Source organism: Notothenia coriiceps, unplaced genomic scaffold (assembly GCF_000735185.1).
Source record: "Notothenia coriiceps isolate Sejong01 unplaced genomic scaffold, NC01 NC01_scaffold00000339, whole genome shotgun sequence".
Classification (NCBI taxonomy): domain Eukaryota; kingdom Metazoa; phylum Chordata; class Actinopteri; order Perciformes; family Nototheniidae; genus Notothenia; species Notothenia coriiceps.
The window spans coordinates 19,776,238-19,794,528 of record NW_011333040.1 but is presented as its reverse complement, the minus strand read 5'-3'; the positions used below and the strand labels follow the sequence as shown (position 1 = coordinate 19,794,528).

The 18,291-nt window shown below is 41.4% G+C and overlaps 2 protein-coding genes across 2 annotated transcripts in view; both read right to left on the bottom strand.

The window, feature by feature from the left end:
* Positions 1-2,404: 2,404 nt before the first annotated feature.
* On the bottom strand, positions 2,405-6,791 carry LOC104948212 (UBX domain-containing protein 6). The gene is made up of 4 exons (XM_010774386.1): positions 6,450-6,791; positions 5,663-5,793; positions 5,405-5,553; positions 2,405-4,657 (listed from the first exon to the last, which is right to left on the bottom strand). The coding sequence occupies exons 1-4, from the start codon at positions 6,722-6,724 to the stop codon at positions 4,532-4,534; spliced, it is 681 nt and encodes a 226-aa protein (XP_010772688.1). The 5' UTR covers positions 6,725-6,791; the 3' UTR covers positions 2,405-4,531.
* A 775-nt stretch (positions 6,792-7,566) lies between these two features.
* Positions 7,567-18,291, bottom strand: part of chaf1a (chromatin assembly factor 1, subunit A (p150)) — a 28,909-nt gene continuing 18,184 nt past the window's right edge. The window contains exons 8-11 of the mRNA XM_010778795.1: positions 10,216-10,295; positions 8,932-9,117; positions 7,912-8,230; positions 7,567-7,769 (exon numbers count right to left, since the gene is read on the bottom strand). Coding sequence (XP_010777097.1) covers positions 7,620-7,769; positions 7,912-8,230; positions 8,932-9,117; positions 10,216-10,295 — 735 coding nt within the window. The 3' untranslated portion in view covers positions 7,567-7,619. The remainder of the gene's footprint in view (positions 7,770-7,911; positions 8,231-8,931; positions 9,118-10,215; positions 10,296-18,291) is intronic.

The window sequence follows — 18,291 nt, the reverse complement described above, 5'->3', positions numbered from 1 at the left end:
TGGTGTGGTATACACACACACACACACACACCAAAGATACAAGTAGAAGTATTGCACGGCACTCATTGATCAACATTGAAAACAGTTAAAAATGACCACGCAATGTTGTTAAATGTGTTCATGTTTGAATAAAAAAAAGTCTAAATATAATAATTTTTCTGCCGTCTTAATTTAAAGTGCACCTATCATGCTATTTTTAGGCAATAGCAAAGGTCTCAGATATATAAAAAACATGTCTATGAAGTGTTTTGCTCAAAAATACCAAACAGATCACCCATTCTAGCCATGCCTCATATCCCTCTATTTCACTTCCTGTTTCAAAAGTGCTGATTTGGGTATAAAGCTTTAAAAAATTGATAAAATAAAAGAAAGGAGGGGTCTGAGCTCATGCGGGACCCGGCAGCTATACTGTCTAAACTAAATACTGCCGTGATGAAACGCCATATCATGGATTATCAAGGATTATCTCTGAAACAGTATGGAGCTCAAAGGCTTTCTCTCTTGCCGGTTACAAGGTGAGTTCCTTTTTTATTTCCTGCTTCTCACACATGTGAGGTTCACTGCGTATTTTAGGCACCTTCTTCATTCATTTGCAAATGCCCGCAAACTTTTGATTAGATTTGCAACATTTAGTCGATGGAATGAAAAATACTTGTCAACTCAGTTAGTATCATGAACACACCCCTGTAAAGTTTCGTTTTTGCATCTTGCAGTGTTGCGACTATCACGTCGACAAAATCTTTCCTGACTCAAAGATAAACACTTCATCGTATTCAAAACTTCTTCTGTGGTTCTCACTACAGTTGGTGAATAGTTACAAAGTGAAGAACAATACAGCATTGCTGTCGCCACTCGCAATTAATGTTAGTTTCATTCTTCAGCTTTAAATGGATGCGTACATGTTATTTATCATAGAAAGGAAATCTCATTATATTTATCTCTCTATAGCCCCGACCAGAAAGTCCTCCAATGAGGGAGACTGTGTGATAGAGGTCACTCCCTCCAACACAGCGGCCCTCCCGGTGTCCAGCGCGGCTCCAACCCTCTCCACGGCCTGAGGACAGGAGGCGGCTCCGTCAACAACGGTCCCTCCCTGATTAATGTCTCCTTCCTGGTTCTGAACGCTTCTGTGTCCAAGACAGAATCAAGTCTTCAAGCAACATGAAGCAGCACACTTTGGTGCAGGCAACCCGCTCAGCTGGCTTCTGCTCAATATTATGAATTCCTTTCACCTTGTTTTTTCTGTGAGTCGGGAGTGGTCTCGCCTGTAAGATGTAGTTGTGCATAACATCAGAAGTTTCTGACTTGATTATTGAGGGCAGTTTGTCCAATGTTCCTTGAGTGTGTCTGATTGATTTTTGCATGGATGTTTCAGTCCTGCATGTTTTGGCTTTGGCCTCTTTGGAGACTCTTAGCATCTCGCGTTAGCAACAACAGGTTGTTGAGCAGAGGGAGGAAGAGCAGAACAGAAATGCCCAATGTTCATGAGGAAGAATCTAAGAAATCAAAAACAACATTCTTTACGGTTCCTGAAATGTTGAATTAACGTTATCTGATATCTTCTAGTCTAAATGTGTACATATATATATAGTTTACCATAAATAAGGATTGGGAAATGAGAGGCTGAAGTTCAATCTGTACATTTCCCTTCAATTTCAATTGGTGCATTTATTCTGCAATTTCTAACTCTGACAACTCTCTGGAGTAGTTGCTAGATCTGTATTTGTACTGTTAGGTCCAGTGTCACAATGTTTTATAAATATGTATTTTCTGTGTTTTTTTCCAAGAATACTTGAACAGGATAAGTTCATTAAACATGAATAAAAGTACTGCACTTTTATATTCCATTAATTCAATGCCACTTCTTGATGCGACCAGTAACTAACTCACTTAGCGTTTACTTAATATTGATTCGGTTTCATGTTAACCTTTTTAAGTGCAAGTTTAAAGAAAAAAATTGAATTTATTTCTGTACAATCAATACTAGGGTATTTTTTTCCGTTTGGTCTACATTTTAGGGGGAAAACTCAACTGTTTCAAAATAAATGCCAAATGCATTGGCTTTTAGATCATAAAAACGAGTTGTGCAGCAGTGCGTAAAACTGCTCAACAACAAGTCTTTGGAAACAACACATTTCCAACCTGGAAAGTCACTATTTGGTAGAGGCATCTTTGTCAGTGAAGTTAAATTTGCAAACACTGCTCTGCCCAATGTTTGCAAATTGTCATTAAGTTCTAATGAATGTAGATATGTGTTCTTCTCTTGAAAGAAAGGCTCAATTGCTCAGGGACCAACAATATGAACCGTTAGCTGTAATACTAATGTATTGCTGGATTTCTGTTAATGTTAAGTCCCAGTTCCTCTGCAGACTACAGGAGGTGAGGCAAAACCAGCTTTCACACATGAGGCTGCCACCACTTAGCATTCGTGGGGGAAATGGTGTGTACTTGCTGTGTGGAGTAATAACAAACAGTAAAGCTGTATAAAGCTCTAGTTTAGTCTCAGACATTACAGTAGAAGCTCAACCCTGAATGTCATGGTGTAAGCTGTGATCATTTTCAGAGGAATACTCAAAATACTAAACATTTCCATCCAAAGAGCTTTCCAGGAAACTCAGCATATGGTTCTTGTATGTGTTTTAAAGTAGCTCCCCGTTAGGAACATGTTGAAGTTAAACAGACTCGCCTCAGAACTGTTTATTAAACAAAAGTTATGAGGCAATGCAAGCGATCTCTTTTACAGGCAGGTTGAAAAGCAACAGATTACAACTCAGACTGTCTGCACACATCACTACTGCTCACTCGGGATCTATGAAGGTTACAATGCAGATCAAACATTTAGACGCCTCCATTAAATAAAAGACCGCAGACATGTTGCTGACGTCCATCTTAGTCCTCAAACGCTGGGGTTGTGTAGTCAAATTGTACACATAACAGCAGCTGAAACAGGTTTTAGTTGCTCAATTAATAATATTACAGGTTTTATGAGGTGACAATTATTTCTTCTGAAAAACAATCCAGGCCTTTCTTCCACTTCAGTGTACAACCCCCTTTGGATGTATCAGACAGATATAAGCAGTGAGAGGTAGGTCGTTAACCAATCACAAGCAATTATAACTAGCTTTTCCATATATATCTGGTGTGCATACATCAACGGCAAAACCACTACCAGAATAAATGTATAAATCACCCTAATGATGTGATAAGGGTGAATTGAAACTGCTTTGAATTCTCATCTCAGTGGGATGGTAGATGAACTGCATGTTCACGTACTACCACCCCGTTTGAAATACCTTTTTTATACCAAGGAAATGTGTTTGATACAAACAAATACATGACTTACGACAACACAAGTTATGACAACAGAAATGTAGTTTACGCCAGCCAGCATGCCAAGTAAGTAAGCTACATGAAACCTCTGCAGTGAGCCCCTCTGCAATTACCATATCAAGCTTTATTTTTTACATTTAGGGCACTCTTTAGTGTTTTATAAAGTGTAAGGTTTTTCCTAAAAAGTGCTAAAAATACAAGAAATTATATTGGTATTAGAATCAACTTCACATTGTCATCTTAACCCTTGAGTAACAGCGTCTGTTCGTTCTGTCAGCAGGATTACAGAAAAACTTGGTGGAAGGGTGAAGCACGGGCTAAGGAAGAACACATTACATTTTGGAGTGGATCCAAATCAAGAGGCGGATAAAAAAATGTATTTGGCGGAGGTGCCATTCTAGTCTGTAAAAAGACGTCTCCGTTTTGGACTTCAATTTTAAATCAAATGATCAAGAAAGACATGTTCGATTAGGGTCTAGGTTTATGCTCATATGAATACAAATAAATAACATTTGGAGTTTTAGTTACTAACGTAGAAGTATGTTGTACAACGAGAGTGTGAGGCCACACTGCAGAGGACGAACGGACAAGCTAGACTTGCATCAGACCGGACCGTCAGAACACTGTTGAAACTGGAGCACCGCCAAACAAAACTAAGAGCATTCAAGTGGAGGCCAGTGCACAGACACCAAAAGCTCTGTACTGAGATACAAAATAGTTCACAACAGAATCTATAACCAGAATCAATTGGCTGCACTACTTTTTTCTCTTGATCAGTCATCGTGTTAATACAACAGTTTAACTTCAAAGCAAGGGGAGAAAATGTCACCACAGTTAAAACAAGGTCTGTCAACATGCCACACGAAGAACAGCTGACTGACTGGTGATGTTAGATCTTCCTCTGTTTCCTACACAGCCTGTACATTCACGATGCAACAAAACCAATGCTTTCATCTGTTAGTAACTGCTTCCTTCAGTACAACGTGTAGCTGAGAGGGGATCCTATCCCCACATGGAGGGATAATGCTCAGCAAAACAAGCGCATTTAGGGGAAGTTGCCCCTATTTTATCACTGCTACCGACTTTAAAGTTAGCATTTGTAAAAATAAACGTATCACTAGTCGTTTGTAAATGGGCAATTCCACCCCAGGAGGGCCACAGGGGGGAGGCAGCAGGGAGAGATCAGGGGGAGGGTGTCTGCTCAGCTCAGGGTCCGGATGGTTTCCAGCAGGGAGGGTTTGAGTAGAGCGGGGCTCTTCCCACCCGCAGCTGCAATATCCGCCTGAACGGCCGCATCCCAGGCAAACGTGAGCAGAGCTGCAGGGACCTGAAACATGCAGACACACACAGTCTGATTTGATCTGCAGGAGTGTTCAAATACTGGCTTGTGTGAAGAGGACACCATGGTTTGTATTAGGACTATAATTCAAATGTATATTCATTTCAATTACATTTAAATGAATGTTTCAATACTATAGTGCAGTGGTTCCCAACCTGTGGGCTGCGGCCCCCTTGTCATTGCAAGTGGGCTGCCAAATAATTTGCCAAACATGATTTGTGTGGAAACATTTTCATAATTAAGGTTTTAGTTGAAAAAGGTTGGGAACCGCTGCTCGAGTATAGACAATGACATAATGCTTGGCATGAGTTATTAGGTCGAGGTAGATTAGAATGGAATATTTTTATTTTTTACTTGATCTGTTGCACCAACCTAATTTGCTCCTTCCAAAGACATTTAGAAAAAGAACTGGTCTCAAATTCACTTTCATAAAATAAAATAATAAAAATGAATGAATAAACATTTGGTTCTCAGGTGTAGCTACAATGAATGAAGGAAAATGTTATTCAATGCAATAAAGTAGGTTGTCTATTATTATTTGTATAGTTTTGGACAACACTGGAGATCCATGCCACAGAGAAACATGTGATATCAATAGTTGGTAAACTCAATTCATCATTAGGGTTGTTTACTGTAAAAAAAAAAAAAAAGGATTTCAATGTCACAGCCTTATCTTTAAATCTAGGGACATTTCATGTTAGGCAGTTCAATAAGAAGACTCTGGTTTCCACTCACCAGGTTACACTCTGCGAGAGCCACCTCTTCAGACTCCTGTAGTTTCTGACCTCCAGGAGCGATGAGCTCAAAGGGCTGCCAGCCGTCCACCAAAGACTCCCGGATGAAGGCAAACAGCACGGGCAACCGGTCCCATGCATAGAAGGTCCCTGCAATCACACTTCATCTTCAATGCCTCGTTTACATTTACATCAGGGCTTTCAACACTTTTATTTGGTTTTGTTCTGATTCGGAAAACAAGGAAAGATAAGCTCTTACCCTGAAGCAGGGATCCATCAGGCAGTCGGGTCCGGAGCAGAGTGTAGTTGTATTTCCTTCTCTCCCTCTGCTCCTCCTTCTCCCTCATGGCTTTAGTGCGCAGCATGGCGTTCTTCTCCACCAGCTCACTCCTAGGAAACACACACAAAACACACATGTTGTAGAGTGCAGGTTGTTCCAATGAATGATGGACAAATACCACCAGACAACAATCTGGGTGGTTGTGCATATGGCACATTTGTTATTTCCGTGGCTAGACTGAGGTAGCACATATAACAGGGATAACAACTGAAGAGTTTTTATACATTATTTATGCATTTGTTTTGAGGATGTTTGCAATCATGGTCAATTACGTGTGCTCTTTTTCTGTTGTTTTGTTCTCTCAGCCATAAAACCAACCTCTATTTTATGCTTCTAGAAGATGTCCCCGTTTAATCCCCCCCCCCCTTATGACTGGGAATCTGAGCAGAAAACAATCTTTAACCATCCAGCTTGATGTGCAGGCAATTATGTGGTTGTTTTGCAACAGCCTGGCTTGTGAATGAATCAGGGTTGCATAATCTGATATAGTGGTAATCCGATAGGATATATTTTATATATATTTATATTATATTTCCTTTACATTCCTGTCATTACTACCATAATCAGAGAAAAAATTCAGTTTGTTTTCTGGACAATTAGAGGTGTACAATACAAACCAAAAGCGGATCAGAAAAACGACATAATTCATGTATAAATGTAGTTCTTATAACTTCTGCTGTTCAAACCATTCAATAGGAGTCTGTACCTCTGCAGCTGCTCCTTCTTGAGCTCCTCCGATGTCATGTTGTAGAACTCCGGCGGCAGCTCGAAGCGCTGAGCGTTGGGAGACGATCTGAACACTTGCGGCTGTCTCTCCAGCTGAGCTCTCACTGGCTCTCCTCTCTGGAGACGGTCCCTCCTCTCCTGCATCAACTCCAGGGCGTCAGGGCTGTACTCCAGTAACACCAGGAACTCCTCGTCCTCCTCTGTACTCAGGGAACGGCACAAAACAGAACATGTTATAACTGACTGGCATGACATTTACTTCTTCTGTTGACTAAGATAAGGCAGTGTTTCCCCTATATACAAATAGTGGCGGTGCAGCGCCGCTGCTGAAATATGAGCGCCGCTGCTAGGGGGCGCCAGCCAGGTACCAAAAAAAAATATATATATTTTATTTATTTTTTCTTAAAATAATAATTAGTGGTGACCCTTTTTCATTTTTCATTGTTTGTTATGTGGATTTATAGTATTTGTGTTACTGTATGTTCAATAAAGGTGTATTTTTGCTAAATCTTGAGACATTGCCACTGTATGTACTAGGCAGGGCCCATTTCTGGCATAAGCGACACAGGCGGTCGCCTAGGGCGCCAGATCTGGGGGGCGCTGCGCTGGTAGCTCTGTGAGTGAAAAAACATTTTTGACCGTTGGCGCTCATCCAAATGTTCGGCCTTGATGTAACAACATTCATAATTAAGTAAATGTAACACCCTTTTCACCCCGGTTACACGTTTAATTTGCCCTGTACGGTGGGCGCTGTAAGTGATGAAAGTGGGGGATGTTGGCTTATCAGGCGCCCGCAGCTCACAGCCAAAGTGCGAGCGTGGTAGCGAGAGAACGAGCAAGGGAGAGGGCGCACCGGTACCGGCGCTGTTGTTATTAGAATCTGGTGCTAGCTGCGCTAACGGATATAAGAACTGAGACTGCCAAGGCACACANTATGAAGTGTTTTGCTCAAAATACCAAACAGATCTCCCATTCTAGCCATGACCCAAAATCAGCACTTTTGAAACAGGAAGTGAAATAGAGGGATATGAGGCATGGCTAGAATGGGAGATCTGTTTGGTATTTTGAGCAAAACACTTCATAGACGTGTTTTTTATATATCTGAGACCTATGCTATTGCCTAAAAATAGCATGATAGGTGCACTTTAAATTAAATCTGAAACTTATAGTAAACAACTACAGTTCCCAATAACAGTTTAATATTGGTTCTGTGTAACTCACCAGTCTTTGTGGACACAATGACACAATCTTCTTCGTCATCTTCCTCAGTGTCAGCTTGAAAACCATCTGCCTCTATTGCCTGAAATCCCAATGATACAAGAACACTTGAGACACTGGTGGGATACCCTCAGGGTGGGATAAGCATGTATTTGAGTTGATGATCTTAAAGAGGATTCAATGAAATGCTGCAGTTAAACATCTATTTGAGAGCGTTTCTCTACCTGCTCTGGGTCAGCACATTTCTTCATGAACTTGGTGATTGACATGCTGCCTGTGCTTTTCCTTTTGTTGGAGGATGACGATGTGGACGAGGAGTTCTGTGGGGTTGTGGGGGAGTTTCCCTGAGAGCCGGTGGCAGCCTGTGGTTCTTCACGGGACTCTTCTCGAGCCCCTGTGGTGAGGTAGGTCCATTGGCAGGGCACAGGAAGAGCGTCCTGACCGAAGCGGGTCAGAACCTCCGCCTGGACGTACCAGCAGCGTCTGTAGGTGGAGCGCTTCTCATAAGCAGCGTTGCTCTTCATCAGGCGCTTCACCTGTATTCTGATGAAAGAGGGAAAGAAAGCTCATTAGATATAAAGGTGAAAGATGTATTTTCAAATGAGATGCAGTGTTTGTTGTAGCTTTTTAAATGAATAGCAAAATACTTTACTGTCTTTTAAAAGAAAAATAGTATCAGCTCTTAAAATGTAAAACGCACCATTTTGTAGCCCCCCCCCCCCCTTTGACAATTTACTAGCGGTATTTACTAGCAGTACTGAAGTGGGCCGGTCGAGAGTCCCGGGCTTATTTTTAGTCCCAGTCCGCCCCTGAAATAGCGTATCAGTACACCTCTTCAAAAACTTAATGATGTACATGCCGTTTGGTACCCATTGGAAATGTTCAGAAGAATTCAGAATTATAATGAAAATAGTATACAAGTGGACAACGTGCTACCTTAAGCTTCAGAAAGAAGATTCTTTACATCTTTGACACTAGAATTAATATAATGTAAATAAACATATATGTACCAGGGTTTCCCAGACATAGACTTTACAGGTATATTAACGTCCGCCAAAGTATATTTCGAGACCCATTTAGGTTTACATATACATACATCCGTCCTCGAGCACGACGCCATCCGCGATCGATGAACTAGTGGACAACGACCCCTCCTTTACCTGTTTCGCTCCGCTATCGCGTGAAGGGTCTGCTTCACGCGCTCCGCAGTAACCCCGCGTTATCACGTAATATAGTTGTTTTACCTGGTGGGGATGTTTTCTGCCTGACTCTGAGGGCTGGACAGTTCGGGGGGCGATGAAGATGAGGAGGTGGTCGGCTGGCGACAAAACTCCTGGAACTCACTGATGATCACCTTGCTGCTGTTGGTGTTGCCGTGCAGCAGAGGCAGCAGCCGACTGAGTACTGAGGGAGAAGAGAGCATTAGAGATCTTTAGAATGTGTCATTAGCTCAGAAAGATATGTACTGTTAAAACCTGTAAAGGTATACAACATTCTACAGGAACACATTTTGATTGCTTCTGAAGAAACATACATATTTATATAGGTTCACAATTTCAACCAAAATGTAATGGCCAAGGTTTAACCAACTGTTTTAAATAAACTGGCCATTAAGGCTCGTTATAATTTCAAATGATGTACTGATAGTAGGGCTGCACAATATATCGTGTCGTGACGATAATCGCGATATGCGCATGCGCGATATTCACATCGCGGGGGCGTGTCACTGAAAAAAGAAAAGAAGAAGCAGGACTTGCGATATTAAGTACGGTAGTCATGTTACAATTATTTTGCTGCTTGCTACCAAAGGAAAACTTGCNATCCCACCAGACTCCTTTGCCCCTCCAACAGAGGGATGTCCTTGTCCTTTTCATCATCCATCCATCTTCTCCCGCTTATCGTCCATCCTTCATGACCATAGGTGAGGGTAGGAACGAAAATGGCCCGGTAGACAGAGAGCTTTGCCTTCTGGCTCAGCTCCCTTTTCGTCACAACGGTGTGGTAAAGCGACCCCAGTACCGCTCCCGCTGCTCCGATTCTCCGNGTGAAAACCTTGTGAAGACTTACAGAAAACGTTTGACCTCTGTCATTGCCAACAAAGGGTATATAACAAAGTATTGAGATGAACTTTTTTATTGACCAAATACTTATTTTCCACCATAATTTGCAAATAAATTCTTTAAAAATCAGACAATGTGATTTTCTGGATTTTCTTTTTTCTCATTTTGTCTCTCAAATTACAGGCCTCTCACCTTTTTAAGTGGGAGAACTTGCACAATTGGTGGCTGACTAAATACTTTTTTTGCCCCACTGTATATACCCCTGTTTAACTAAGATGGTACACCGCTTGAACAAACACAAGTAATCAAACTGCATCTCTGCTATTTTAGACACTTGCAGCTACGTGTGGGAAGTTTGCTCCATTTGAGATTAAAGAACACATGGCTCTGGCACCGCTTTGCCGGGTTCAGTGTGAGGAGTCTGTTCTGGAGGAACTGGACCGGTGTTTGTTGAAACCTGCTGATAACCTGAATGGACTGAAAGACTGGATCAGGGACGGGCCCCGCAGCTCAGGACCCACCAAACCTAGAAAGCCACTAAGGTGAGACTGGGAACAGAACAGTGGTTATCCATGTTTGTGCACTGTTTATCAACAGTTCGCCTCATGTCCAGCCACCTCTACATTTATTGCAGATACTTCTGTCATTCTTTGGTTTTGTGTTGACACATGTTAGATTTATAATCACTATAAAATACCAGTATGGGTTAAAGGTCACCCATCATGCTATTTCTAGGAAATAGCATAGGTCTCTGATTAAAAAAATAATATATATATAGAAAACATGTCTTTGAAGTGTTTTGCTCAAAATACCAAACAGATCACCCATTCTAGCCATGCCTCATATCCCTCTATTTCACTTCCTGTTTCAAAAGTGCTGATTTGGGGTAAGGGTTATTTCTGAAACAGTATGGAGCTCAAAGGCTTTCTCTCTTGCCGGTTATAGGACAAGGTGAGTTCCTTTTTATTTCCTGCTTCTTCACACACATGCTCTGTGCAGTACAGGTTAGCTCTGAGTGTTAGCGATGCTAATGTAAACATGCACCGACCATATTACGTCCAAAACAGTCGGGCATTGTTTCTGATAGCAACGTTTCTGATATCGGACGCAAATCTGGATCAGCTCCGTTGTAGCCCCGTTTTTAGAGATTGGGGTACGGAGGAAAAGAGAGAGGGTATATTTTCTGACGCTGCGTGAGTTCCCTGACACACCGGGAACACACATTTATGCATAAAAGACATCAAAAAGTGCTTTTTGCATGATAGGTCCCCTTTAAATTAAAATTACAATCTTAAGTTGTTATCGGTGGCGGCGCTGGGGTAGGCTACAGCCATACCAAGAGATGGCCACCATGAAAAATTATGTTAAAGTAGCATGTTGAGAACACGGATTGCGAAAATATACCGGTCGTATCCACAACACACAAACTGATCCTGCTGTAACAACAAGTGCACGTTACTGATGCAATATGGTTGAGACCATTCGGGTTTATGCTAGAAGAGGGGTGCAAGGAATAGTCTAAGTAGTGGGGGAGTTTTATACACTAAAGGTGTGGAAATTCTCTCACGTTATAATATCAGCGCGGCCGCGGTCAGATCAAAATGCCTCCTAATGCAATTTGAATAGACCTACAGCCAATCAGCAACGAAACGTTGGGTCTGCGTCATGCATTACTGATTGAGATCTGTCGGAACCGCCATTCAGTAACCCCATTGGATCTTCAACGTGTACTACCATAGGTCACGTTCACAGTGATCCCTTTTTATTTACTACAAGACAAATTTGCCGTTTTATTTCATACAGTTCAATTTTGATTGAGACAGGGAAATAATCCAAACCTCACGCGTGGCGTTAATCTGTCAAGGGGGGGCGATATAGCGTGTATGTAATTACATTGCAAATACTGATTTGAGCCCCACCACTGTATGGGTTAGCCCTACCATAGATTACCCAACAAAAATACTCTGCCGCCGCCACTGGTTGTTATGCATTTGTTCAGGTTCATATTTTTATTTTGTGCTAGTTTATGCTTTAATGTTGGAAAAGCATTTTATTTTTTCTCACACGGCCTGTGCTTTGGGATTATAACATTTGAAGACCATTCACATGTCTGAAAACCTATATAAGACACTACAAGAAAGGAAAGGACATAGTAGTACAAAATAATTCATGGTTGTTGGATAAATGTTACATTTGTGCGCCCTGGTTCATGCATTGCCTTCCTGAAGCTTTATGGTTAACAATCTTCCCCTCATGTCTTCTGATTCCTCAGCGATTGTTTACCAGTTGAAGAGACTAAACCAGATGGTGTGCCAGATCGTGACCGTTATGGACCCATGAAGCTGCTGCAGTTCCATGCAAACCACCGTCCAGCGTACTGGGGCACCTGGAGTAAAAAGAGTGAAAACATCTCGCCTCGCTGCCCCCTTAGACAAGACAAGGTACAATTATTTGGCAAAAACTGTTCGGTTTTTGTTAACACCACAATTAAGAGATCCCATGTGTAATAAACATAACTTACCTTTTTAGGGTAGATCAATGACATTACATCTGAATACAATTTAAAATCATAATACTTTATTATTTCTGGGGGATATTGGGTAAATGTAAGGAAAAAGACTATTAACTGAAAACCACAATACATACCTATTGTTTTCCATCATTTTATAGATTTTAGCCTTTTCCCCCCAAAATGTCGACTACAATTAGAATTGCTTTGATGATGATCGGTGTGTTCTGTCTCTGCAGGGTTTGTTGGACTATGAAGTGGACAGTGATGACGAATGGGAGGAAGAGGAACCGGGAGAATCCCTGTCGCATAGTGAAGGGGTGAGTTTCATTACAGGGTAAAACCCATGCACATTCCTTTTTATTTAAACATTTACTAGGGGTCCTTTTTATTACCTTCAACAAAAACATATATCCAACAATATCTTTTAAGTACTTTTTAGGGTTAATTATTGCTTACCTTGGTTAAAACAAATAACACCAAGTGAAATGAAATTAATTGTGAACAGCGTTTCCGCGAGTGGGGCGTCTTGCCGTCATTTAACGCCATTATTCAGCTCGGAACGCCCTGAACTCGAGCCGAGGGCGTCCAAAAAAATAAATAATTCGAGAGAAGATCGAGAGTTTTTATCGCTTTAAATGATGAAAAGATTGAGTGTGAATGAGTCCTTACCCCAAGTGAAGGAGTTCAAGTATCTCGGGGTCTTGTTCTCGAGTGAGGGAACAATGGAGCGTGAGATGGGTCGGAGAATCGGAGCAGCGGGAGCGGTACTGAAATTGAAATATAAGACTATGAAAAATACGCAACTAGAAAGACTACAAATCCCAGTCCCGCATGCTGGCTCCTACGGAACTGACTAACTCCCCTTTAGTGTATGTACAGCTCTCAACNCGCATGCAGAGCCTGCATGTCACTCACTCAAGTACCCCTGACATGAGAGCAGTCATGTTACAATTATTTTGCTGCTTGCTACCAAAGGAAAACTTGCGCAGCTCTCATGTCAGGGGTACTTGAGTGAGTGACATGCAGGCTCTGCATGCGCAGCAAACCACCAATCACAATCAAATCTCCAAAGCAAACGGACCCGGTGATTAAAGGTAAAAATACTGACTAAAGTCGTTTCATGTGTTTCTCCAGGGCAGTTCGGCGCTGCTAACCGAGCTAGCTCAGCTTGTTGCTCTGATGACTTAAGATCCAGACGTCCGTGACTAAAATCCTTCATCCGGTTAAATATAGTTACAAAAATACCAATTGTATAGCATTGAAGTTCAAGAAAGGATGGTTTGCGGACAAAAAAAACGGTCTTTTCTTCAATTCCTGTATTTTTTCATATTGCAATATATATCACAGGGGAAGAAAATATCGCAATGTCAGTTTTTTCCAATATCGTGCAGCCCTAGTGAAAATGACTTTTTTCTTTCTTAGGGAAGCAAAACAATCAGTTTTAAATCAACTAAATATATTTGTTTATCTTCATTTTGAGCGAAGACGCTGGTTTATTCAGTAAAGCTGTGTATTTCCTCCAGACTTTTATAAACTGGTTGGAGCTCTGCAAGCGTTTTGCAGCTGTTTAACAGACAGCGGATGTTATGGTAACGTCTCTATCTCATGTCTTAAAGTAGAGGTAAGGTATAGCGCGCTCCTGCGAAATGTAAGTGCCTAACTTAGTTTGGGAGGGAATGCACAGTGTAATATGTTTTTATCAGTGTAGGAAAGGTTATTCCTCCTACGCTCTTGAAGTCCAGCTCACAATCTCACTCCTGCCGTGCATTGATTGGTTTATCAATTGACCTCATCTGGCATCACCTTATTGATCCTGCAGCTCTTTTTAAAGGCCATGTCACCTGCTCAGACAATGATAACGGATCCATTGAAGCCGTTTTGCTCCAAAATGGTATTTGTCACTTGACAAAAAGAACTTAAGTTACAGAGAAAGTGTCAGGGAACAATTTCCCCTGCATGTCATCTTTCGCCCTCTGTCGCAGATGCCCAGCCTTGGGCAGCATGCTATCTCCCTTAAGGAGGGGCTGCCCTAGCATTTTGTTGTTGTTACCAGTTTGTGACCGGGCAACTCTCAGTCAGAGATAGTTATTGTTGTGGGACACCTGGAGCACATCCTTCTCGGGGTTTAGATGACCCCGAGCCATAAGCGACAACAAATGTGATTCAGTGTCCTCAGCTGTTTAGTCTCTCTAATGAAGAATGTTGATTATTACACTCTAAACTAGTTAAAATCTGGAGCTACAGGAGGGTTCTTCAGAATTGATTTGGCTTCTCAACCGTGTGGTCAGATCGTGGCCCGTGACATGTCGTGTGAATCCTCTGGCCGAAGCTCCAAATAAACCGTAAGTGTTTGCCATCAAAGTTCCAGCTCTCCATCATGTCTCTCTTTGAGTCCTGACTCCAATTGCTTCAGAAGTTTCCCACACAGAAAGTATTGCTATTAAGTGACAATTTCATGATTCAATCTCGTATCTCTTTATAAAGCCCAAAAAAGAAAAAAAAGAAAAGTGAACTGGCAGCTGGAGAGGTGCCAGTTCACCTCCAAGGCCACTGACGAGGTGCCCTTGAGCAAGGCACCTAACCTCAAAACTGCTCCCTTGGTGCCGGATGCCTGGCAGCCTCTCTGCTCTGCCACTTCTCCTATCTGCAAGTGGTTGTGTGTGTGCATGTACGTATATCCTCTGTGTTTGTGCATGTACAGTATATCCTCCTTAGTGTGTGTAAACACAACAGAGTGGGGAAAGAAATGTTCCTGTAAGGGATAAATAAAGTATGTCTTCTTCTTCTTCTTCTTCTTCTTCTTCTTCTTCTTCTTCTTCTTCTTCTTCTTCTTCTTCTTCTTCAGGGCAAAGTTTATCTGCATATATGTCATGAATCTTTCTTTAGGAACTTATTTAAAAAATGTTTATCTCACAATGAAAGCCGGCCATGGGCCAATATGCATCATTCACACATATCATGTGGAAACAAGCAACATCTACTTACTGTAACATACATTTAGTATAATTGACTTTTCAGTGGAGCGCAGACATCTTGAGTTTTGTATGTCTTTATAAATGTCTGCAGTTAATCTTTAAATTGGCCCCATTATGCTTTTAGGGGGTTTCCCTTTCCTGTTGTGTGTTATTAAGGTTTGTGAAGCTGACAATTGAGCAGGCCGACCAAGTAAGGAGGCAGATGCAGAACGTCCTGATACAACCCGGTGTGGGAATTTATTCATCGTTGGCACATGAAAGGGTAAAACAAAAGAATAGGTTAGTAGAAAGACATATTATCACGCTTTCAAACAGACTAAGTGGTTAACAAAGGAACTAAAGGAAAAACCGACGAAGTTTTTAAAGAAGCGATTTTGTTCCTTGTAAAGTAACTAACCCAACCCCTTTGTCGGTAAGAACGCGTTTTTTTATTTTCTTGTTCAAAGGTTTGAAACTTACGAAAGTTGAATTTAGCTAAATTTTATTTGGTAGTATAAATAAAATTTAAATTATTCAAGTAATTATAATAATTTAGACTTAGAAATTCAAACAATTTGAAAAATTCTTTTTCCATCTTATCGGAAATCTTGTTATAATAAATTTTACTTAAATGTTTTTTTATTTTGTGTTTGATAAATTTTTATAAAAATAAAAGAGATCACTACAATCCTTTTCCTACTTCATTTTACCATTTTTTTTTAAACATGAGAATTTAAAATGGAAAGGTGGGTTACACCACGTCACTTTAACAACAAAGAAAACCAAACCCAGACCTGGGTTTATTCTATCGGGTAGCGTTTCCCCCAAAAAGGAAAAACTGTTTCTTGTGTCGCCTACCAAAGGTACCGTAAAGGGCCCTTATTAAACGTCCTTTTATTACATTTTTTTTTTTCTTATACAAACCCCGCGGTTTTTTTTTTGTCAATAACTAAAATTGAAGTTTTTTTTTTTTTTTTTTTTGTAACAAAAAGAAAAAAAACCCCGCCCTAGTTTTAGCAGGTAAGTTAATTGTGGTGAAAAGTTTTTCCCATAACCAAACGACCCTAACAAAAGAAGACCGGACCCGGTCGGGGGGTCTCCGACCCAGAAACCGTCGCGGGGGTAGACCCTAGCAATTTTTTACCAAAAACCCCTCCCAAATAAAAAAGAAAACCCCCCTGTTCCCCTTTTCCCCTCCCCCCTTCCTCTAAAATTTTTTTTCTTTTCTCTACCAAACGTAAGGGTACCCCCCCCCTCCCCTTGGGTTAAACCCTTTGTAATTTCCCTTTTCTTTGTTTTGGTAAGATTACTCAGTTTACTTGTTTCCTTCAGGGACGAGCAATAGAATATAGTAAGCGACGAAGTAATTAGGACCAACGGAGATAAGGTTCCGAACGGTACCCTTAGTCTCCCTTGACTAGCTTACATCTTTGTTTTTACTTGAACTTTGGCTTGAGTAGTTTATGTCGAGGACGTCTGCGAGACATGAAATGAGTTTGACAAGGTGTCTGCAGACCTAAAGATGCGAAACAATACTTGTTTTACTCGAGAGACGCGGAAACTAACGTTTACAGTACGATGAGGTCATTACTGTCAGAGTGTGTGTGTTCACTTTTGTTCGAAAATCATCAAGACGTTGTCTCCGTCCTATCAGTTCCGTAATTTTACGTCGACCTTGACTTAGTAATAGATCTTCACTAATTCGGAGAGTCATCGTACAGTTGTCGACTCGTTAATGAAACAGTTAACCCGTTCTCGACAAATACCCTGTGTACAGTTGACCACAACTCATCTCGCGTAGTTCGGTTCCGGGTTTTTGTGAATCCACGACAAATGTGATTTACGGTTTGCCAACATAGACGTTGAAAAGAGAAAGGATATCGGCAAGTGCCTCCTGTTTGCCTGGGCTTTTTGCTATTCTGCCCAGGGTTCCACCCTATTTAGGTTTGTACGAGACGTTTGCGAGCAACATGCTGGGATCATGCTAATTCAAGGACTATTGCTACTCGGTACGGGGCGAGAGGGGTGGAGAACGACGAGTGCACAGCGTACCTGTCATCATGAACGACTGCGTGTGTGCTACAATCCGTTGTAAGATGTCAGGGATGTCGTTGGTACGTGTCTGTTCACCGTACCGCTCTAATGTACCTTGATGTCACAACGATTTAGGTGGCGCCCCGTATTTGTCTTCGTGGTCACCCGTTGGTACGAGCCCCAGAGAAGCGACGCAATAAAACGCCTTCACTGGCTGCGGTCGAATGGTCGGCCGCTATATGCTGTTGCAGAGGTCGCAAAGCTGTCAGAACACACTTGCCTTTTGAAAACTATCAGCATGAGCGAGCAACGCCCGTAAAGCATCTACACAACGAATATTTACCCCAGAAATCACGGACAGTGTATTAACACTGTACGGTACCCCCTTTTTTTGGTACTGATACATTCACTATTTCTCTTCATCACACCCTTTCCTAGGGAAATCTCGGGGTAACATACTGTTACATGTCGTCGGGAGATATTGGTCTTTACCCCATTACACAAAAACCAATTTACGAATTTATCCCATGACCATTTGTGTTCGAATTCTCTAACAACTATACAATGAGATGATGTATTTACTGTAGTCACTTATGGGGTGAGCACTTACAGGTTTTCGAAATACACAGTATACTTATGTCGACAACGATTGTAACTTATTAACCTATTGATTAGTGGTAGGTGTAACAGTACACAACGCGGAAATCAATCGCTACCACTTATCGTCGGTACGCTGACATTACATCATAAAATACCGGATGTTCTGAATAATATGAAAGGTTTATTTAGCTATTTGCACCGCAATTATCACCCCTCGAATAGGACTTTACACATTCATAGTATGTTACACGTAAACAAATAATCTGAATATACTCCTGATGGTTTCTAGTAGTTGTGCTTGTGAATAATCGAGCGGAAATCGATTTGCACTCCTTACACATCGGTAAACTGGCGCAAATCAACACTTACGACCGTCTCCACCGTACAATCCAGTAACCTCTCTTTCCCTATCACGACCTCTGTGAGTATACTCCTTTACATACA